Source organism: Pogoniulus pusillus, chromosome 13 (genome assembly GCF_015220805.1).
Source record: "Pogoniulus pusillus isolate bPogPus1 chromosome 13, bPogPus1.pri, whole genome shotgun sequence".
Lineage (NCBI taxonomy): Eukaryota > Metazoa > Chordata > Aves > Piciformes > Lybiidae > Pogoniulus > Pogoniulus pusillus.
Window position 1 is genome coordinate 26144133 of NC_087276.1, and position 23843 is coordinate 26167975.

The window sequence follows — 23843 nt, forward strand, 5'->3', positions numbered from 1 at the left end:
TTACCAAGCCCAGAAAAAAGAAACCCCTTTATTCCTGTGAGGAGTTGTCGTTTCTCTCGGACAGCAGCAGCCTGTGCTGGGACAGCTCAGAGGCAGGGCACTAAGATAACCGAACAAAGCTGGCCCAGCCCAAGGCAGACCCAGCCTAGTTCTCCTCCCACCGCCAGCGATGTGGGGACGATTCCCCTTTGGACAGTTTCCTGGAGCTGAGTTTTCTCCGCAGGGAGGAAAATTTGTCTCCCAGAACTTTCCGTAGCCCAGCATTGTCCCTAGCAAAGGGCAGGTCCTTCTTCATAACAGGCAGCTGTCCCGTGAACATCTCCCACTTGGCCAGAGCATCCACAGTCTTGTCTACCTGGGCCAGTTCCTCCTCGGAGACGTTTCTCTCCAGGGCAGCGATGCAGCTTTCCAGCCACAGCTCATAGTCTTTAATGGTATCTGTGGGCTTGGGACCGGCGAGCTGGGGCTGGCTCTGCACCTCCACCAGCGAACACGAATGTTCATCCTGCTCCAGCTCCTGGCTGATGGAGAGGGCCTGGCTGCAAGTGTCTGGTGTCAGCGGCTCGGACAAGGAGGTGACAGCCTCAGAGTCGTTCTCACAGCACATCCCGGAGTCTGAGCTGAACGGAAGGATGTCCTCTGAGGCAGACAGGTCTGCTGACTCTTGCCTTGGCCATGTGGACAGTACAGTCTGTGTCCAAGCGTAGAGCTTCTGTAATGAAAGAGAAAAAAGCTTTCATTTTAAAGAATGAGAGAAAACAGTTACACCTTGGCCATGCAGAGAGAAGCCTATTTGTCAGGTAAGCCTGGTTCTCTTGGGTGGCTGAGCTTCAGATGCTATGTTCTCTCTAGTGGAAATGGGCTCAGACAGCTCCTAGCTACACTATGAAGACAGAAGCTTTCTGCCTCCTGGAGTGAGTGTCTGGCAGAGCTACCTCCAGTCAGATGTGGACTTTATCTGCCCTGTTATTGAAGATGGTAGGAGAAAACAGCACCAAATCCCTGCTAAGCAGATGTGGTCTCTATAGTCAAACCAGTGCCTCTCCAGAGGAAGCTGTGTTATTATAAGAGCTCCTGAGATAGTGGAGAAGAATCCTGTTTCATCATGTTGCTAACTCCTGTGGTAACATGTTTTTTATTCCTCAGAGTAGCTCTTCCCCTCTTGAGCTGAAGTGCACGAGTAGGAAGGTCAGGCTTCAGGAAAGAATTTGTGAAAGGAAAATGCCTGAGACAATTTCCTTTTTCAATATGAAATGCTGTAATGGGGCATCTAACAGGTTGCTTCTGGCACATTCCTCAGGGAATGAACCGCAGTACTCCAGTCACCCCTGGAAAAAGGTGATCTCCTTGTCTGCCTTGTTGGCATGTGCTGGGAGGAGGAGGGGGGCTGTGTGTGGAGTTTGGCTTTTTCACACCTTTAGAAGCTATTTCTTCATCTCTACTTTCTGCAGCTCCCAGCTGATGCCTTTGCAAGGTCCTGCTTTAGGAAACACAAGGATGACAGAGTATTAACTTGAGATGCTGGGTCTGTAGGTGCTCAGCTCAGGGTCAGCTGTGGGATTTGAGAAGCGGGCAGATTTCCAGAGCTTCAGGCTCCTACAGTGTCCTGCTGCTCCCTCCCCCTTTCCTCCTCTATTGCTCTCTTCAGGCAAGTGACAGAAAGGATAAAGAGCTCAAATTGAGTGGGTGGGAGAAATCAGCCCCATTTCTCATTTCAGTCTGTGCATGAAGCCTCGGGGAAGAATTTCATACAAGAATAAAATAGACTCTTTCAGCTAAGCTAATCCACCCTGCCCCCTCCCTCTGGGGCAAGAAAAAATGTAAAGGGACAACTTTTCTCCTGCCTCATCCCACCTCCAACAGCCCTTCCTTCCCTCTGGCTTTTCAAAACAAAGAAGGCACCAGAAGCTGTAAGAGGAGCCAGATAAGGGCAGGGGACAGCAAAGCTTATTTGAAAGCTGCAACCAATCCTTGATTCCATAACGTCTCTTAAAATTCCCAAGGGTCGTGAAGCTGGGAAGGAATCACAACTCTTCCTTCACACAATTCCCAAGAGAGAAAGCTGCAGGATGAGGAGGTTCAAGCAGTCTGCCTGGATTATTTAATGCAAAAGGAAGGGATGATTGACTCAAGATTGCTACCAGAACCCAAAAATCTTTCCTGCCTCTCACCCTCTGGGTAGCTTCTTGATTCGTATTTAAGAAGGGTCTACAGGGCTGCAGTCCTCTGAGAGGTTCTCACATTTAGCCAGAAAAGAATAATGTCTTCCTGGCTTTGGCTTACCTGTAGGCAGGAGCATTTGAAGTGTGTGCCCTCCCCAAGACAGCCACCAAGAATGAAACCTGCTGTCTGACACCCCCAGGTGCTCCAAATCTGGCACTGGAAATTTTTCCAGCGTCCTCAATCACAGTGCTGTTGCTATCCCCAGCAGCAGAGCAGCTGCCTTGCACTCAAGAGCAGATGCTGCCTTGACCACTACAATGAGGATGTTGCTGACCCAACCACTAAGAGCAGCTTGAGCACTGTTTTCTTCTGCAGTGAGGCCACCACAAACTAAAGCACTATGTGCAGAGCAGCCTGAGATGCTGCAGAAGCAGCAGGTGGAAACATTGGTTGAGGTGGGGAAACACCAGGAGAATTGATTTGCTTTCAGTTTGCAAAATGAGTCATGCTGGAATAAGCAGCTGTGATGAGAAAATGAAGTGTGATTGAGTGCAACTCTGATAAATAAATTGCAGGGTTCCTCCTCCTGCACAGGGCCTGCTTTCCTGTCCCACATGCTCTTCTGCCCAGAGCTGTGCCTCGCTGCAGGCTCCAGCAGCATTACCTGCTCCTGGCAAGGAGCAGCTTTGTGTCTGGCATTTCCTGTCTGGCATTATGAGCGTCTGGGGCTGTTATGTGGCAGCTGGGGATCCGTGCTAGTTTTCCAAGGGGAAATGTGACTTGGAGACAGGACTTGGCCAGCCACAACCTCTCAAAACTTTGCTGTCTGATATTGTCTCCAAATGCTTTGTGCTCTCTTCTGACAGGGTCTGTAACTATTTAATTAATTTCTGGCATTTATATTTCCTCTCAGTGCTGTAGCAAAGCCTCTTCCAGAGAGTGTCACAACTCTTACACCAGCATGTACTGTCTCTAGCTGAGTTTTTCCTTGGCAGGGATGCAGATGTGACATCTGGCAAGAGGGCTCTCTCTTCAGGCTTATGTCCCATGTCACTGGGGAATGCTGAGCCAGTGACAGTAAATACTGCAGGTGTAATGGCAAAAATGCTTCCAGAAAAGCTTGATGCAGATGACAGCTCTTTTCTAGAAAGCAAGAGCTGGCTGCTGACAGGCTGGGGGCTTAAATAAACCAGAATTTATTCCTCCCCTAGTCTCGGTATTTTAGGTGCTTCTCAGACAGAAGCAGAGAGTGAGCAGCCACAGAGTCAGCGATGGGTCTGACAGCACTGCAGATGCACAGACAGGCAGGAAAACCACACAAATGTGGTTGCTTTTTTTTCTCCCACATCCTTTGCTGTGTGACTGATTCCACACTGAATGAAGCTAGAGGCATCTCCCTTCTCCTTCTGCACGTATCTCGTTACAGATGTAACCCACAGGCAGCCATGGAAAATCCTCTCTCTGAACATGCTGTGTGTCAGGAACTGTAGCCAGGAGAAGACAGGGTGCTGAGAGAAAACGGTGATGTTACTGCTCTTCTGCTAGCCAGCTGGCTACTGAATCCTGCTTTTCAGACAGCAGAGGTGGAAAACCCTTTCTAGAGCTAAGGGCATCCTCGCACTATTCATGATGTCATCTCAATGTAGCATTAGCAGATTTGTGGGTAGGAGGAAAGAGACAAAAGATGACCCTGAGACCCTCCACTTACTAAGGGTTAAGATTTGGGGATATTGTCTCATACCTTTAAACCAGGGACTACAGCAAAGTGTGCACTTGGTCTATTTCTCTAGGGTAGCAGCAGCCTGCGAGGAGCGGAAAATTGTGGTGGCAGACGGCAGAGGGCACAGCTGTGGGAACTCGCTGCCTCGCTGCCTTGAAATTTGCCTGCTCTTCCCACCTCACTTTTAAGACTAGCAAAAGAGGGTCAACCTATTGTGAACAGCCAAAAGCCCTCAAGCTTGTGTGAAGTGCTGCCTTTGCTCCAGACGGTGTGTGCAACCCCTCCTTGGTTAGGAGTAAGCTTTCCAGTGCGCCTGGCACTGAGAGCACCTGTGTTGAACACGTTGCTCCAGCACATTTCATGCTGTGCGTCGGGGTGAGCTGCTTTGCTGCAGGAAGGGCAGTGGATCTCTCTCTCACCCTGTAGCGCTCGACGAGTTTGAAGCCCACGACGTGCTGCAGCTTGCGAAGGCAGATGGGACACGGCTCCAGGGGCCGCAGCAGGGCTTCGTCGAGGCTCAGCGCCCCCTGCATGATGCACTGCAGCCAGCGGCAGGTCCCCAGCCCCATCAGGTGGCAGATCTCGTGACAGGTCACCTTTCAGGAAAGCAAAAGCCACAGCACTGTAAGGTCATTCCTGCCTCCACTGCCCCACCTCTTCCTTCTCTTCGCTCTAACCGACTCGTTGCTCAGCCCTGCTTTGTCCAAGGGGAAAGGAGAATGTGGCTCCCTTCTTCCCAGGTGCCCCAACATCCCTGTTGGTATGGTGGAGGAGGAGTGCTGTGATTTTTAGAAGCAGCTGTGGGAAGAAGCTGTAGACAGCACATTCAGAGTCATAGGGCAGTGCTGCTTTCACTCTCTTCCCCAGGGAGAGCTTGGTGGGGTTTTTAAGAGTCAAAATCCAGTCCCATGGGGGTCTGAGAAGAGCAGCACAGTCCATGTGAGAAATCTGGAAGAAGTTATTGGCAACAACAGAACTGAGTCCTTCCAAAGCTCTTAACTCTGGTGCCAAAGTGAAAACTAAACTGAAGTCAGCTGGCCAAGCATGACTGCTCTGGGACTTGGCAACTGGGGCAAGGATGGAGGATTCCTCTCCTTTTCCCATTGCTACCTAACATCTGAAATTACAGGAAGAGACCTCAGACAAGAAAATCCTGAGCCAATACAAGAGGAGGCAGAGAGCAATGGTATCAAAGATGTTGGTGTGGCTGCTCCACGTGGGCCAGCTTTGGAGGTAGCACAAGAAGCAGAGCTGGCACAGGGGAGACAGAGATGAGTGAGGAGAGTACTTGTGAAGAAAGTTTCTTGGAGATTAATAGGGTTTGAGGACATCTACATGTAAATAGATGTTCAAATTTGTCTGGGGTGTGTTCCTCCTCCATCCACTCATTCATCCATGTAAGCAAGGCAAGCAGTCCGCTCCCCTTAAGGACAGTGATGTCTTAGGCAGACACAGTCACCTATTCCCAGCCAGCCATTAGTTAGCACAGCTCCACCAGATACTCTGCTTAACCTCCAAATAGTTTATCAGCTAAGAAAGCCAACTGCCCATGCATTGCAGGACCAGCAAAACAGATTACCCAAGCATGAGCCTGGGAGCTGGGTGCAGGTTTTTGTCTTTATGTTGCTCTAGGACATAAGGCAAATCCTGTAGCTCCACTATGAGCTGCTGCTGTGGTTTGCTCCAGAGGCAAGGGGAGTAAGAGGTGTCTGCACAGTGCATATGCTCAAGCTCTTTCTGACTGCATTATGTGTGTAGACTTAGCTGTGATTCTGTCTTCTGGGAGAAGATTTATGCACTAAGACATGGGTCATAGAATCATTTTGGTCAGAAAAGACCTTCAAGAGCCGCAAGTTCAACTGTTGACCCAGGACTGCCAAGTCACCAATAAACCACATCCCTCAGCTTTCTGTCTTTTAACTACCTTAAGGTGGAAGCTGAGGCATAGGAGGTTCCATGTGAACCTGTGGAGGAATTTTTTCCCTGTGAGGGTGACAGAGCACTGGAACAGGCTGCCCAGGGAGGTTGTGGAGTCTCCCTCTCTGGAGATATTCAAGAAACATCTGGATGCACTCCAGTATGACCTGCTCTGGCAGGGGGGTGGACCAGATTATTTTTGAGGTGCCTTTCAGCCTTTGACATTCTATGATTCAAGAGCAGTGATGCAACCACCTCCCTGGGCAGCCTATTCCAATGCTTTACATCTCTTTCAGTGAAGACATTTTTCCTAGTATTCAACCTAAACATCCTTTGGTACAAGTTGAGACCATTTATGCCCAGGCCTGAAATATGTAACCCTAGAGGGCAGGAAGTACAGGATGTGGGAGATCACTGGTCCTACCTTGCAGCACTGGACCACCTCTTGGGCACTGAACAGCAGTGTTCGGTCTCTGCTTCCTTTGCTGACTTCATATAACTCTTCCTTCTGCGTGAGTGGATTCAAGCTGCTACAACCAGAAAATCTGGCAAAGCTGCAGACCCCCACTTCTGTAAGGAGAGGTGTGTACAAGTTAGGCACCAGCTCTCTTATGACTGTCTCTCACCTTAGGCAATGTGAGAAGAAAGCTGTTCTAGGAGCTCCCAGGACATCAATCCCACCTTGTCCTGGCAGGAATTTGCTGAATGTGAAGCTCCAGGTCTCACACGGGTAAAGGTCCAGCAGAGTGAGTCCAAGGACACACAAGGCATCCATGGGCTTGTTGTTCTTCAGGAAATTCAAGATCCCATCTGGAGAAATACAAGAGAGCTCTTCCTTAAAATGAAGTATCCCTGGGAAGCTTGCAGGAGCCAGAATTTCTGATGCTTCTTGGCAGGATGGTGTAATCCAAGCCACAGACAGGCAGAGCTGCTGGATTCGGGATCTTGGATGGACAGGCCATGTCTTTGTAGCCCATCCCCTCAAGAGTATGAATAGACCTGACTTTGGAAGTGGGGCTGAGCACAGAGTTAAACAGAGGCAGAGCTAAGGGCAGAATTCAGTGCTAACCCATGGAAGTAAGCACCTGGAAGTATCACAGTATCACAGTATCACAGTATCACAGTAGAAGAATCTCCCTACAGACAATTCTGATCTGAGCTGGAGCAGCTGCCCCACTGCATTTCTAGGTCTGTGCTGAGCTCATGCTGCCCATGGCACCTGCAAGCAGCTCGTTATGGGTGGATGTTTGTGCAGCAGGAGTTTGACAGCTGACAGAGCCATTTCCTTGGGGACCTTTGTGACATTTGAACCCAAATTTCCTTAGATGAAAGGCCAGGGAGCTCCCCACCTGCACCACCCAGGCCACTAATTGACTTTGGCTTTGGACAGGAGGTGGGAGAACTCAGGCTACACCAAATCAGCAGTGCCTGGCCACAGAGCTGATCACATCACTTTGCAGAGCTGGACCTAAACATAACAGCACTGAAAAATACAAACAGCAGAGGAAAATATGATGAAGGTCACTTTGTTTTTTATCCCTGTTTCCAGCCCCAGAGTTATGGGTTTTCCATGGGAACAGGATTTCTCCCTTTTCACTCCCTTCCTCATCCCCTCCCTGCTCAGGCAATGCAGGGTTATGTCAGGCATTTCCCAAGGCAGGGCTCATGCCCTGGGCCAAGCTGATGTCTCTATGGGCTCCCTGCCCCCAGGTCCTCACCTGCGTGAAGCTGCACCTTGTCCGAGTCCCGGCTGTGGCGGTAGCAGCAGTGAATGGAAGAGACGGGGATGGAGGGAAGGCACTTGACACGGAGACCCAGGAAGAAAGACTCGACGCAGCTCTGGAGGGACTCCAGCAGCGACAGCCCAGCAGGACCTTCAATTAAGTCTAAGAAGAGAAGCTCTATTATCAGCTCCTTAGAGCCAGGGTGAATTGTAGGGTCTGAAGGGGCTTGGGGGGCTTGGCCAGAGCAACAGAGGAAGGCTGGTTTGTTCCGAGGCTAATTGCTTACTCTGGAAGGTGGTGGACAGCTCTAGATGTCTACATAGAGGAGAAGAGTGGGCTCTTCCTGAGAGGTGGTTCAGGGTGTTAGTACAATCTCTCATTAGCAGAGCAGATGTGCTAGGAGGGTTGATTTGGGTTTAAGCTGTGTGGGAATGAGTGGCTGTTGTTGGTGTCCCATCAGGAATGGAGCTCCAGAAATGCTGTTTGAATCTGCATGGTTTTACAAATACATACATCTGGATGTACAGCTCCCTGTGTTCACAGCAAGCTTCACCCAGGAGCACACAAACTATTTGCAGGGCAGGTCTACTGATGGTTGTCACCGTGGTTTGTGACTCTGGGCTGGGGGCACGTCAGAGCCTTTGGTGCTACACTTATCTTTGCTCTGCCAGTTGCATTTTGCTGGTTAGTCCTCAGGAGAGGATGTTAACACAGTATCACAGTATCAGAGTATCATCAGGGTTGGAAGAGACCTCACAGATCATCAAGTCCAACCCTTTACCACAGAGCTCAAGGCCAGACCATGGCACCAAGTGCCACGTCCAATCCTGCCTTGAACAGCTCCAGGGACGGCGACTCCAGCACCTCCCCGGGCAGCCCATTCCAGTGTCCAATGACTCTCTCAGTGAAGAACTTTCTCCTCACCTCCAGCCTAAATCTCCCCTGGCGCAGCCTGAGGCTGTGTCCTCTTGTTCTGGCGCTGGCCACCTGAGAGAAGAGAGCAACCTCCTCCTGGCCACAACCACCCCTCAGGTAACATTTAGCACCACCTCCCTCCCTCCCACATCTTTGCAGGTTGCTCACTGAAGATGCCCACATTACCTATAGGTTGCAGGTAAATGTGCTTTCGGTAGAAGTTCTGCTTCCTCCTCAGCATGGCATGATAGAAGGTCTCAAAGTCCTCAGGGGCATCGGGGTGGCTGAGGAGCCAGTCGAAAGCCGTGCGGATGAGCAGGGTGCAGAAGAGCGTTCTCTGTGGGTTGTAGGCTTCGGAGAGGAACAGCTTCTCCGCCCTGGAGAAAGCTTTGGCATAGAGCTCCTGCAGGGCTGGGTTGGTGGAGATGAGCGCATCCTTCAGAGCCCGCGGCCCGAAGCTGAATTCCTGAGCGTGTCTGCACTGCAGCATCGCGGGGAGGCCACCAGCTGGGGCACTGCCTGCAGCAAGGGACACTGCCATCAGCACCTGGCCTCACGAGGGGCCCGAAACTGCTCTCGGAGCAGTTTGCACCAAGACCCCAGCTGTAAGGTTTGACTGGGAGCCTCTGAACGCTATCTAGGATGCTGTGCATTTTCATGAGCTGTTGTAGGGTGCACTGCATCTGCGTGTACACCTCTGGTCTCTGGACAGTGTACCAGTAGATGGTGCTCAAGAATGCACAGCCCTGTTAGAGTTGCCAGGTGTCTAGAGTAAATCAGATCATTTGATTTTTATTGGGGTTTGATTAATTTTGGTGCTCTGTCCTCAAGACATACCTCTGCATATTGTGCACTTGGATGCACTGGCCCTGGTGTGATGTCCAAGGGTGCTGCTCCTTTTTGCTTGGGCTAAACAATACTCCCTGGAACTCTCAAAGGTCCATGGCAAGAGAGGTCCATGGCAAGAGAGAGGATGTAGATCTTGGCATTTATCAGTCTATCAGAAGGCAAAACTTCTGAGTTACCTGACACCAGTGAAAGCAGCTCCTCCCTATCGACTATTTGCTCTAGGAGCTTTTAGTCCTCACTCTTTGGTATTGACCTGGGACATCTGCCAGCTCACAGTGCTCTTGTCAGGCTGCAAGATGTGGGAAGGTTTTCCCAGCCTGATCCACAGGTGGACCCTGGTGAGGGGCCTGGAGCAGAGCCCTGTGAGGAGAGGCTGAGGGAGCTGGGGGTGTGCAGCCTGCAGCAGAGGAGGCTCAGGGCAGAGCTCATTGCTGTCTACAACTGCCTGAAGGGAGGCTGTAGCCAGGTGGGGTTGGTCTCTTCTCCCAGGCAACCAGCAACAGAACAAGGGGACACGGTCTCAAGCTGTGCTGGGGGAGGTCTGGGCTGGATGTTAGGAGGAAGTTGTTGGCAGAGAGAGTGATTGGCATTGGAATGGGCTGCCCAGGGAGGTGGTGGAGGTGTTCAAGCAAAGACTGGGTGAGGCACTTAGTGCCATGGTCTAGCTGACTGGACAGAGCTGGGTGCTAGGTTGGAGTGGATGATCTTAGAGGTCTCTTCCAACCTGGTTGATTCTATGATCTATGATCAAAATGAAAGTCTGCAGCAGAAAAGATCCCTTCTGGGTCCTTTCTAAGGCCAGCATTATACAAAACTACAGAAGCCAAGCACTTTTTTCCCACTGCAGCTTATGCACTCATGGAGATTCCAGTAGACATATTGGGGAAAGGGAAGAAAAAACAAATTAAGTACAACCCTTAAAGCTAACCTGTGTCTGAATTTTTCCAGAGGCACTGATTTTTGGTGAGGAGATCATGCCAAACAGCTAGAGCCTTTTGGAGCAGTACTCCAGTTGCCTCCCCCAAGTAAGTTCATCTGTGTAGAGCAGCATGAAAATGCACAAAAGCACAGGGTTTCTAGGAGTAACTGTTGTCTTCTGGTGGGATCGTGAGCTCTAGCTGAGTGGTTGGACTGGCTGATATCAAAGGTCTCTTTTAACCTCAACAGTTCTGTGATTCTGTTAGGCCAGTTGATACTACCTGAACAGAACCCCACCAAGCTTTCTGGGTAGAGAAGCAAATATATCAGCTGTTGACTAGACCATGGCACTAAGTGCCTCACTCAGGCTTTGCTTGAACATGGCAACTCCACCATCTTCCTGGGCAGCCCATTCCAATGGCAAATCCCTCTCTCTGGGAAGAACTTCCTCCTAGCATCCAGCCTAGACCTCCCGTGGCACAACTTGAGACTATCCCCATTATTCACCACCAACATCATTTAACCACAGGAGGAGAGGGGGAAAAAAAAGCCGAAGTGAAATATTTTGGGGAGGAACAGGTTAAGAGTATCTTTTAAGTAGGTCTGTGGCCTAGATCTGTTGAGTAAGTGACATTCAATGGCCCCTGAGGAGAGCACTATAACAAGAAACTTCAGTATTGCTAAACAGCCCCAACGTGAGCCAGAGTCCTTCCTCTGTTGTGCAGGGAAGGCTCTGGTAGTTTGCACTGAACGAGAGAAGTAGCAGCCCATTAAAATGAACACTGGATTCCTTTGCATCTAACCCTTGGGAAGATGTGTGTGTAGAAGCAGTCCTTCAAAAGACTGATTTTGTGTGATCTTGTTTTGGTGCTAAGGGTATACAGCCCAGGAGGGGGAGTGGGTAAGCAGTTTGCTCTTTCCAAGCTTTGTTTTTTACCGGCATTAAAGGCTGACAGCAGGCGGCAGGGTGGGATCTGAAGAGGTACAAGGGCCCTGATCCAAGAAAAGTTTCAAAATAAAGCCTGTGCTGCTTTCTCAGCCACTTCTGAACTACCTTTAAAAACGTTCAAGGTGCTTCTGCTGATTTTCATAGGTAGCAATAAGAGTTTATGTGAGGTTGTCTTCCACTTCCTCACCCAAATCTCTACCTTTCTGGCTTGCTTCAGATTTGGGAGGATGAAGTGAGAGTCTGACCCCACCAGGTCGTCAGGAGTTTTGCCTTTTCCTAAGGGCAAGATTCCACTTGTTGTGCACAAACTTAGAATTATAGAATCAACCAGGTTGGAAGAGACCTCCAAGCTCATCCAGTCCAACCTAGCACCCAGCCCTGCCCAATCAACTAGACCATGGCACTAAGTGCCTCATCCAGGCACACCTCCGGGGACAGTGACTCCACCACCTCCCTGGGCAGCCCATTCCAATGCCAATCACTCTCTCTGCCAACAACTTCCTCCTAACATCCAGCCTAGACCTCCTCCAGCACAGCTTGAGACTGTGTCTCCTTGTTCTGTTGCTGCTTGCCTGGCACAAGAGACCAACCCCCATCTGGCTACAGCCTCCCTTCAGGCAGTTGCAGACAGCAATGAGCTCTGCCCTGAGCCTCCTCTTCTGCAGGATGCACACCCCCAGCTTCCTCAGCCTCTCCACACAGGGGCTCCAGGCCCCTCACCAGCTTTGTCACCCTTCTCTGGACATGTTCCAGTATCCCAACATCTCTCTTGAATTGAGGAGCCCAGAACTGGACACAGGACTCAAGGTGTGGCCTGAGCAGTGTTGAGTACAGGGGCAAAATAACCTCCCTTGTCCTTCTACTGGCCACACTGTTCCTGACCCAGGCCAGGATGCCATTGTGTCTCTTGGCCACCTGGGCACACTGCTGGCTCATCTTCAGCTATCTGCCAGTACCCCCAGACTTCAGACTTCAAACTTCAAACAGAAGCATCACTTTTTCAGTTGTATACAGAACTTACACTCAGAAACTATTAGCAACGTTAAAATGACTGAGGGTCTGATGCTGTGAGCTGCTGCCTGCCTGTTGCTCCCAGGGAAATCACAGAGAGGCTTTGCACGTGGTCCAGGTTGAGAGTGATCTCATCCAAGAAGGTTTCTGAGATGCACAAGCCACTTTCATCAGCACTTCCTGACAGTAAGTGGAGCATGGGTCTGGGGGAGGAGGAGTGGTTAGAAAATGAATGGATTTGTCTTTTCTGAATGGGATGTATGTAGCAGCAGATACAATGGGTGCACAGTCTGGTAGCATGGGTTGCCCCAGGCTCTCCCAAGGAGTATAGCTTGCACCCAAAGCTATGGGATATACATTGTTTCCCAAAGCTTCCTAAAAGGGGACATTGACCCAGCTCCAGACATTCCCAGCTACAACCATGGGTGTTTTGTGAACATCCACCATACCCAAGGACCTCCATGATTACACTTCAGCCATCTGAAAGCTCAAGCACAGGAATTCACTTGCATCACAGAGCCTGGAGCCTCCTTCTCCTGAAGGCTCTGGGTTTGCTTCCAACAGAAGAGCAGCAACTTGTTACACTCTGAAATCCAACACAATCACTTCTCTTTAGCAAGCTATTACTAAAATGCATCACCAGAGAAAATTAATGCTTCAGAAAATGTCTATGGACAACTCCAGCAGCTTACAAAAGCAGCTGTTTTGCACCATTAACTGCAGTGGATGTTGTTTGAGCTTCATCTAATGTGTGGATATAGCATTTCATTAACTGAAGGAGTGCAAAAGGGCCTTGTAGTTTTTGAGCTATTGTGTCAAGGGTGCCTCGTTTCACTCCCTGATGCAGTGCTCCAAAGGGAATGGCACTTCAGGTTGGCTATTTCTCTTCCCCCTTGGGTTTTAAGATGCCAAGGTGGTGATGAGGAAGTGGAAGCACCAATGCATCCTTCTGCCCTTCAGGTATATAGGATGGAGACAGCATGTAAAAGCAGCTGATCTGGCCCTGTGTTAACAACAAGTGTAGGACTTGATGAGCGAGCCCCCGGGAGGAGAAAGTAGCTGTCTATGAGTTCAAAGGCCAGTAACTACAGGTTGTGCTGGAGGGAATGCCTTAAGCAAAAGCATACTTTTAAAGCATTCTGTAAGTGGAGACACTCACTGTGTTCACTGATGGGACATTTTGGGGACAGAGTGGCTGGAGAGCAGCCAGGAAGAAAGGGACCTGGGGGTGCTGGTAGAGAGTAGCTGAACATGAGCCAGCAGTGTGCCCAGGTGGCCAAGAGAGCCAATGGCATCCTGGCCTGCATCAGGAACAGTGTGGCCAGCAGGACAAGGGAGCTTATTCTTCCCTTGTACTCAACACTGGTCAGGCCACACCTTGAGTGCTGTGTCCAGTTCTGGGCTCCTCAATTCAAGAGAGATGTTGAGGTACTGGAACATGTCCAGAGAAGGGCAGCGAAGCTGGTGAGGGGCCTGGAGCACAGCCCTGTGAGGAGAGGCTGAGGGAGCTGGGGGTGTGCAGCCTGCAGACTCAGGGGTGACCTCATTGCTGCCTACAACTACCTGAAGGGAGGCTGTAGCCACGTGGGGTTGGTCTCTTCTGCCAGGCACCCAGCAGCAGAACAAGGGGACACAGTCTCAAGCTGTGCTGGGGGAGGTCTAGGCTGGATGTTAGGAGGAAATTCTTCCCAGAGAGAGCTGCCATCCCTGGAGGTGTTGAAGAAAAGCATGGATGAGGCACTTCATAGAATCATAGAATCATAGAATCAACCAGGTTGGAAGAGACCTCCAAGATCATCCAGTCCAACCTAGCACCCAGCCCTATCCAGTCAACTAGACCATGGCACTAAGTGCCTCATCCAGTCTTTTCTTGAAGACCCCCAGGGACGGTGCCTCCACCACCTCCAGGGACAGCCCATTCCAATGGGAAATCACTCTCTCTGTGAAGAACTTCTTCCTAATATCCAGCCTAGACCTACCCTGGCACAACTTGAGACTGTGTCCCCTTGTTCTATTGCTGGTTGCCTGGGAGAAGAGGCCACCCCCCACCTGGCTACAATGCCCCTTCAGGTAGTTGTAGACAGTAATAAGATCACCCCTGAGCCTCCTCTTCTCCAGGCTAAACAACCCCAGCTCCCTCAACCTCTCCTCATAGGATTTGTGCTCCTGGCCCCTCACCAGCTTTGTTGCCCTTCTCTGGACATGTTCCAGCACCTCAACATCTCTCTTGAATTGAGGAGCCCAGAACTGGACACAGCACTCAAGGTGTGGCCTGAGCAGTGCTGAGTACAGGGACAGAATAACCTCCCTTGTCCTACTGGCCACACTGCTTCTGATGCAGGCCAGGATGCCATTGGCTCTCTTGGCCACCTGGGCACACTGCTGGTTTATCTTCAGCTTACTGTCTATCAGTACCCCCAGGTCCCTTTCCTCCTGGCTGCTCTCCAGCCACTCAGTCCCCAGCCTATAGCGCTGCTTGGGGTTATTGTGGCCAAAGTGCAGAACCCTGCACTTGGCCTTGTTAAATCTCATCCCATTGGCCTCTGCCCACCCATCCAGCCTGTCCAGGTCCCTCTGCAGGGCTCTCCTACCTTCCAACAGATCAACTCCTGCTCCTAGCTTGGTGTCATCTGCAAACTTACTGATGCTGGACTCAATCCCCTCGTCCAGATCATCAATAAAGATATTGAACAGGACTGGGCCCAGCACTGATCCTTGGGGAACACCACTTGTGACTGGCTGCCAACTGGATGTGGCACCATTCACCACCACTCTCTGAGCTCTGCCATCCAGCCAGTTCTTAGTGCCATGGTCTAGTTGATTGGCTAGGGCTGGGTGCTAGGTTGGACTGGATGATCTTGGAAGTCTCTTCCAACCTGATTGATTCTACGACTCTATGATTTTCTACTTTCATATAGCTCCAACCCCCCCTGCCATGGGCAGGGACACCTTACACTAGATCAGGTTGCTCAGAGCCCCATCCAGCCTGGCCTTGAAAGCTTGCAGTGAGGAGGCTTCTACCACCCTTCCTGGGCAACCTCTTCCAGTGTCTTACCACACTCATGGTGAAGAACTTCTTCCTAACCTCCAGTCTGAATCCACCCACTTGTAGTTTCGCTTCATTAGAGGTTTTAGGTCACATTAGGTGTATCACACAGATCTTTTTACTATGGGATTTGATGGATCATGTTCCATGGTGGGTGTTTTCACAAGAATTGCTCCCAGACTCCAGTCCCAGCACATGACAGCTGAGCAGTCAGCACGTTCCCTTTCACAGAGTAACTTGTAATGTGCTATATATGCAATTCAGGTGACTCATAAATTATTCTCTTTGCTAATCAGGCACCTATAAATTATTCTCTGTAATTGAAAATTACCTATGAATTATTCTTTTTGAAATTCACAGTTGTGTCATTTACCCTCTATTATATTGACATTGCATTCTTGGATAGCTATGCCCAGGGCTGGCAGTGTAATTCCCCAAAAGCCAAGGCAATATCATACAGTCCAAGTTCACTCAGGTTATTCTGACAGGATAGAAATGGTCTTGTCTGCAGATGATGTATGTTGTACAGGTCTAGAGAAGGGCATTCAGTACATAATAGATGTATTTGGTATTTTCTGGAATTTGGCTCTAATATCATAGTCTGGGGGTTGTGTTTTGGGTCTTGTTTTGTTTTCAAGCTGGTCATCCTGAAGTTGTTTATTTTACAAGTCAGCTTGTGAGTCATTTCTAACTCTGCCTCTCTCATATACACTGTAGATGCACAGAAGCTCTCGTTCTATCTCCTTCCCCTCTCAGCTCTTGTGAAGTATTTAGAAGCAAACCCACTTAACTGGCCTCTTTGGACGTCAGAGAGACATTAGTGGAGTCTCTTAAAACTGATTAATTGCTTAAGTTGGGTGCTGTACTGTAAACAAGCAGTGATAGTGCAGAAAATTCATAGCCAGGCAACAGAAATGAAAAGCCCAGAGCAAACATTAACAAGCAGTAACTAATTATCAACACATGCCCTAGTTGCTTAATAGCTCTTTTCCTGAGATCTGCAGTTGGTGTCTGCTGCTGCTGCTCTAGGATCAGTCCCTGCTCCCCAGTGTCACACAAGATGACAGCTTGAGAGCCATTTTCTCAATTTATTTGTTGACATGTATAGAAAGAGATTTGTTTTGACAGAGAAGGTGAACTCTTAGCAGGTAAAGAAGTCCAGCACAATGGAAGGGAGAGAGGACACTAAGGTGTGGGAGCATTTAGCTCTCATCCAAACAAAATTCTCCCTAGTCTGGCTCCTTCCTTGAGCACCTGAACTTGGCCCCTTGCACAGAGCCAGGATTTGCCTGCTGAATAAGCTCAACCACTGGGTTCAGACCAAATTTGTGTAGTCAGGTTCACACCTGAAATGAGGCAACTCCCAAGGGCTGGGAGGGGGGGAATTTCAAGATGCTCAGCACTTCTCAGAATCAATCTCTTTTACTCACAGAGAAAACACACTCTGGACCTGATCATCCTCATCTTTGCACCCAAAATGAACTGTTAACATCTTCTATGTGCTTTACATTGAATGGCCACAAAACACTGAACCAGATCTTCATGTCTTCCAAACCATAATGTTAGATAAAACCTCTTGATCTCACATACTGCCAGATCCCAGCACTATTTACGTGTAATGTTTCTGGAACGTGTTTGTGACTCAGAAACAGATGCTTTGTGTGGTCTGTATCAAACAGAGCCATTCCTGGTACTGTGGAAACCTTCAGGGATTCACGGATGCATTTACTGGGAGGGGAATCTACCTGTCATCTTGGAACTGTGATTGATATGTTATTGCCACACAGCTCAGTCCTGGAAGTCTGTCCTCACATAAATCTTTCTCATTAGTTTACTTGGACTGTTGGACAAGTCATACACAGAAAGGTTTGCAGGATTGAAGACTGGATGTCTAAGAGTCATTAAACAAAGACAGATGGAAGCATCTCTTAAGTGTTCAAAGTATTTAGAAACATGGACATACCTACGTTGCCCCTGAATTCGGTTTACATTAAAGCTTACTCTCTTCAATACATTGTTCTTCATTTGGATAAGTATTAAGGGCATACATTATGCCTAGTTTCAGGCTTCTGCACTAAGGATTTTGTTTGTTCTATGCTCATACATAATGCTACTTTTTTTTTTTTTTTTTGCTGTAAGTGCCTTTTATTTGAGCTTCTCTAAGTGCCAGATGAACATTCATGAATCTCTCTGTGCAGCCCTCCAGAAAGTAAGCTGAAGGTACCTGCTTTTCTCCTTACTTCCCTTTCACCACCCATTTATTCATCATTTTCGCTGCTGTCTCTATTCATTTTAGTCTGCATAAACTCTCTGTAAGTCCTCTCCCAAATACAGGTGTGGTGAAGGGCTGGCTGCATTCTTCTTCCTTTGCTCTTACATGAATCAAACCTCTACAATCTTCTTAGTTGCTTCTTGAGTGTTTGCTACCCGAAGACCCGAAAGCACCAAGCAGCACCTGTCAGTGCTGTACAACAAACCTAACACTGCAGAGGTACCTGAGCTCTGATCATTCACAGCTCAAGGTACTTTGTTCTTCATCATACTTGTCTAGACAGACTAAATGGTTTCTGTGAGACAACCCTGGTGTTAGCCAGGGAGGAGGCTGTGTTTTCCATACAGATGGATGCCCAAACGGGTATGGCTGTGGTTAGATACTGCCTCGAGCACAGGCATTATAGAAGTGGCTCATCATGCAGTATAAATGCACTGTAATGCTGTGCCTCCTCCCCAGCAATCAAGTGCTTTTTTAAGTGGTGCCACCAGGTAGGGGGGTTTTATGTGCATTTTCTAGCCAAGGAGAAGGAGGGGGCTCCACAGCAGTACCACAGCCAAGGAGCCAGAAAAACGGTATGGCTTGAGGGACACACACAGAGAAAACAAGGAACCCCAACCCCAAGATTTCTTAGTAGCCAGCTGTACCCCAAGCACCAGAGCAGAGGTTTGCATGTTCTGGAAACACTGCAGAAGCAGATCTCACTCCTGGGACATCTGAACCCTCCCTGTCACTGCTGGTTTGGAGAAGGGGCAGCTGAAGCCAATTCCTGGGGTGGGGATTGCACGGGGTGGGGTTGTGGGGAAGGACCAAGTGCCCCAGCACCCGGTGACAAGAACCAAGCCTGGGCTCCTCACACCGCAGGGCAGAGTGCCCCGAGCCCCAGCAGCGTGCACCACGGACGGCTCTGGCCCTCCAGCAGAGCGTCCTGGGACAAGAGCCCCAGTCCTGGTGAGGGATTCCCCGGGCAGCACCGCTCAGCGCCCTCGGGGGATGATGCTCAGGCAGGACCCCTAGTTCCTGCGGAGGATTCCCTGGGCAGGACCACCTAGCCCAGGTGGAGGATGGCCCGGGCAGGACCCTTTCAGTCTTTGAAGGATGCCTCGGCCAGGACCCCTCAGCCCCGTCGGAGGATGCCCCAGACGCGATCCCCTGCACCGCGGCTGAGGGGCTGTCCCGGGCAGGACCCGCCATCAGCGGCGGAGGACGCCCCGGGCATGGCCACCGTCTCCCGGGGAGGTGCCCCGAGCCCGCTCGCCCCGCACCTTGGGCCCCCACCCCTGCTCCCGCTGCGCTGGGCTGTGCCCTCCCCGCGACGAAGGAAGGATACCTGGTGTCCACCCGTGCCTACCCTCAGCTGCCCAGGGAGAGCGGACAGGACTCACCGCCCGCCGGGTAGGGTCTGCGGAAGCCGGGCAAGGTGCGGCAGGGCCGGGGCACCCGGCTCGGGGCTGGCGAGGCGGAGCGGAGCCCGGCAGTGGCAGTGGCGGCGGCGGCGGCAGGAGGAGCAGGAGGAGGAGGAGGAGGAAGAAGAAAAAGGGGGAGCAAAAGGGGGGGCTCAGCCTCTCCGCCGGGAGCCCGCGGGATTCGCCGAGCCGCCGCCGAGAGCCGCCTCCCGCAGTGCGCGGGGCAACCGCCAGGGGGCGCCGCCGAGGCCAGGCTGCCCAGGGAGGGCAGCTCCCGGCGCCGGGGAGGCAGCGCCGGGGACAGGGGAGGCAAAACGGCAGCTCCGGTAGGGGCAGCTCCGGAATCAGGGGGCAGCCTCAAGGGCGAGGGGGGCAGCTTCGAGGGCAGGATGGCAGAGCCGGTAATCAGCTCCGAAGGCTGAAGGAGGTCAGCGGCAGCCACAGAGTCAGGGTGGCAGATCCGAGGATCGGGGATCTGGGATCTGAGAGGTTGCAGCGGCAGCCCCAGGGGCCGGGTGGCAGATGGGGACACGGAACTCCCCCTGCAAAATGAGGAGGAGAGAAAGGGTACTGAGGTGCTCGGGGCAGGAGGAGGAGCCCGGGACTGGCCCGGGGAGAAGATGTCCCGGTTCTTGGCAGAGGCATGTCCCCCCCGGCACGCTGGAGCCTGGGAGAGAGGAGCCAGAGCAAAGACGGGATGCGTGCTCCCGAAAGAGCCTGAGGCTGAGCAACATGACAGTGCTACAAGGACTGGAAGCCCTTTAATCTCTGCTCTTAATAAGAAATGAGTGAAGGAGTGGGTGTCTGGAGAGCAGAGCGCTCGTTATGTGGTTATGTTGGCGACTGATGCGATCTCCACCACGGGAGACGTGTTTGCATTTGCCTTGATGCTCCGCTCGGTACATCTCTCCCACATGACCTGGATGTGTTTCTGTGTCCCACGGTGTCCTTTAATTTGGGAATATTATCTGTTCCTGGAAAGGTTAATTATATTAGAGGAGTGAATCTCGGTTCTCATTTCTTCATGGCTTCATTTATTCTGCCTTTTATGTTTTGATCCATTCAGTGCTTTGATCCTTCATTTCTGACATCCCTAGATGGAATGAAAAAGGAATAGCCTGGCTGAGACCCAAGTGTGTCCCTGAGTAACATAAACTGAAATTAGGGGGGAAAATACAATGTACATCCTCAGGAGCTGTAGTGGTGCTGGCAGCCCAAAGGCTGTCTGCGTACCCAGCATAACCAAGGACCTTGCAAGGGCCAGCAGAAATGCCTTGCTGGAGCCAAGGTGGCCAAAGAAGTGGACAAGTGACCATGTGCCATGCTGTCGGGTAAGCAAGCACCGGAACAAGACCATTACCGTGTGCTGGAGCCTGCTGTCCTTGGGACCTACATTGCTCTTACAGCACCAACAGCATCACTGGTGAAACATTGCCCTAATTTGCAGCTGTCATAATCAGGCCGAGAAGCACAGCAGCAGCTTCTGCTGTCAGTGTGGCTGCTCAGGAAGCCTCTTTGTGGGAAACTTTCCTGAGATACAGCCTGTGGGAAGGAGTCGTAAGGCCTTGCAATAGCATCATCTTCCACTTCAGCTGCTACCCCAAGCACAGGAGATGCCCTCTGTGCTGTTTTAATTGATTGCTGTTTGTAATTAAGAGTTTATTTGTATCCATTAACTTAAATTATCTGTTTGCGAGTTGTTCGTAGTGCAGCATCAACACATTCAGAACAATACAAGCCTCAAAGAGTTGGCTTCTGCCCTGAGGAAGCTGTGAGCTAAAACCAGACAAAAATGCTGCCCTGATACAGTCTGCTCCACAAAAACCTTTATTCTTGCTAAAGAAAAAAACAGTTTACTTTTAAACTTAATAATTAATACCTGAGAGATGTACTGATGGAGACGAAGAGCAGGGACAAAGTGAATGATGGGTCACAAACAGACATTCACACTCTCATTTTTTAGGAGGCAGCTGGTTTTATTAAGAGAAAATAAGTACAATAGGAAGGGGAAAAGGGAGGAGGAGGTGCTCAAACACCGGATGAGATGACAGACAGAAGTTGGAGAGAGCAGATGTGCAGCAAATCAGGGGGATGGCGATTTTAGGCTAGGGAGGGATTGGAAGAACACTGGCACAGCTGCATTCACCATCAGCTCAGCTGTGATTAAAGCTGGTTGCAGCAGAGACGTGATGCTCACCACAAGTGGCCTTTATCTGCAGTGAGCAGCAGCAATCATTATTCTGCTTCTAAACTCGATTGTTTATGCAGAGTTGTATTTCCTAGAGAGGCCATCATCCACTGCCTTGGCACTGAAGGATGTAAAGTACAGAGGCACGTGCTTTGGATAGGTGAGTGCAAGAAGCTTCATGGAGCAGCACACCCTCGGGGGTAAGGGGAATGGAAAAAGCCTCAAACCAATGCCTGAGAATGGAACTTAAGCACCTGTAGTTGTTTAGCTGAAGAAAATCACATAGCACTGCATAAATAGGTGCAAAGGTGGCCAGAGGACTGCTCAGATCCAGCCTGTCTGATGGGGTTTTCATGCCCTGTCCTGGCAGCCAGGCTGGGGTGTTGGTGTCTGAATGTTAGGGGCTGGAAGGGACCTCAAAAGACCAACTAGTCCAACCTCCAGTCCTTCACTTTCTGACTCCCAGTCTCTTTTTCTGCCTTGCTTGCATCCTCGTAGCTGTGAGGCAGTTTTGAAGATGGTCAGGATGCCATGCAATGTGTAGAAGCACATGACCAAACTTTCTTAAGTTTGGGTGTTGTTAGCTGTCTAAAGAGAGAAGAGAGGGTTTGGCTCTTGTTCTCTCTCTACTAGTCAACCACAAAGACCTGACCTATGCCTGGGCAGCCCTGCAGAGTTGCTAGCAGCAACTTTGGTGTTGGTCACAAAGCAGTTGCAGACACAGCTGGGCAAGGAGCTGCCTCACCTTTGGACTGTGCTGTGCTCCAAGGGGAGGAATAGGGAATGTACACAGGAAAAAATAATAGAATTGTCTAGTCTCATGTTGCTGCTTCTATGAAAATGAGGTGACTGCAAAACCTGCTATGAGGACCAGGCAGGAAAACTAAAGGTTGAGATCTGCTACATACTAATGGTCATGGAAAGTAAGAGGAAAAACAGGACTGAGTAGTTTGCAGTGGAGATTGGGAATTGCCATAGAGGGAATTACTAGGAGGATGTAGTGTGGACCTGGCTAGGTTGCCCCCTTTGCAAGCTGAAGATCTGGTGGTGTGGGTTTTGGTAGCTCTGAAGCAGGAGATGAGAAATTGTTAAAACAAGATTTCAGCTTGAACAAGAGAGTCTGAGAGACCACATATGATAAGAGGAGCTTTGTGCTTCCTTGCTGAAGTCAGCTGGTTTGGCCCTCTATGTACACCAGAGGGCACGAAAGGGAGATGAAATGCTCCTTGTCTTTTGCGTTTGATACATACAAATGCAGTGTATTGTGGTGGTGCTGTGTAAAGAGCCCTCCTTTGGCCAGATGCTGCCCTGGGCACTACCCAAGCCATCCTCAGTTGTGTGCCAGGATGTGCCCTGTCCATCACCCTTCCCCAAGGAGCCCCATGGATGAACTCGATGGAGGAAGGAGTGGGTAGTGATGTGAGTGTGATACACCTGAGGAATCCAAGTGAAGCGTCTGGGAGCAGCAGCAGCGAAGGACAGCTTCCTTCCCTCAGCAGGAGGTGGTAGAAGAGAGGCAGTGAGCAGCAGGCACCTTCTGGTAGGGGATAGAGTGGAGGCATTAGTGTCCCTAAGGCAATGCTTGTGCTCCTTCTGGAAACGCGTCGGTCTCTCTCTGCTGTGTCCTGGCAAGGTCCAGGTGCTATTGGCAAGCTTCGGAGCAACATTAATGAGAACAAGCATTTGGCTTTTGCTACTGTAGTGCCACAGACTTGGAGAAACAAACAACAGAGCCCAGCCCCTCTTTGATTAGTGACTGCAATCTGCTGTTGCAAGCTGATGCTGGAGGGAAAGATAAGAGAGCGAAAAAGAGAGCAGCTATGGACTGAAGATAAAAACACTTGGAGAAGATCTGCAGGGGAATGAAAAGGAACTGTTTACTTGCAAATAAGGTGTTAGTTCATGCTTCTGTGTGCATCCTGGGCAGCTCCTAATGCTGTGGGTGTTCAGAACTAAGGCTCTTGAGAAAAGGCAGTTAGCCTATAGATCTAGGCCATGGCTTGTCCAGATCTGTTTTCTGCCAGTCTAAGGAAAATGTATTTTATCCCAAGTTGCGGCCATATGCAAGGTCTTCTTCTCTGTTTCCCACCAATTTCATGTTTGAAGTCTCTCTGCAGGAGGTCAGTGTGGATGGCCCATGACTCATTCCCATGAGGAAGCCTGATTCCAGGTCTCCATATGGTCACAGAGGCAGAAGAGGGGGCAGATATAATTTTTTACACCAAGAAGAATGCAGCTTCATTGTACAAATTTGGCCTGGCATAGAATATCTGGGGAGTGCATGGAGGTTTTATTTACTTATTTTCTCTTTTATTGTCACGATTGCTTCTTCTTGGCTCCTCATTAGGCTTTGGGAACAAGGAGGAAAGAGGCTGCTATCTGAGCAGTCCTCCCTAGGCTTTAAACTCAAACTATGTGCTCCCTGGGGTTCAGCAGAGTCCACTTATTGAGGCCAGCAGAAATAGCATCTCACTTCCTGCTTTCAGACTTGTTAAGTAGGACGTGGTTAAATTTGGGTTTATTAGTAAAAGAAGGGTTGCTATTTCTCTTTAAATGTTTTGGTCTGATAATAGATCTTTGGGCAGGGAACTGTGAAGAGCTACCCTTGTAGAGGCCTGGAGGTGAAATGTCTGGAGTAAGGAAACTGTCTCTGCAATAAATTATGGGGCAGAAGTGGATGTTTGGGACCATTTCAAGTTTCTGTATATGCAGGCACCCAGTGCTGCACCTTATCAGCCCAAGGAGCATCTTGCTGATGTGAGCAA

The 23843-nt window shown here is 50.1% G+C and overlaps 1 protein-coding gene across 2 annotated transcripts; it reads right to left on the minus strand.

The window, feature by feature from the left end:
* On the minus strand, positions 1 to 19014 carry AMZ1 (archaelysin family metallopeptidase 1). Of its 2 annotated transcripts, none has more exons than XM_064153655.1 (7): positions 18870 to 19014; positions 8626 to 8958; positions 7519 to 7686; positions 6482 to 6610; positions 6225 to 6370; positions 4303 to 4479; positions 1 to 712 (listed from the first exon to the last, which is right to left on the minus strand). In XM_064153655.1, exons 2-7 carry the CDS (start codon positions 8927 to 8929, stop codon positions 146 to 148), a joined length of 1491 nt encoding a protein of 496 aa, XP_064009725.1. In that variant the 5' UTR covers positions 8930 to 8958; positions 18870 to 19014; the 3' UTR covers positions 1 to 145. The 2 variants fall into 2 exon arrangements, with proteins under 2 accessions (XP_064009725.1, XP_064009726.1); XM_064153656.1 differs by having other exon boundaries at positions 18836 to 19014.
* Between the last annotated feature and the right edge of the window lie 4829 nt (positions 19015 to 23843).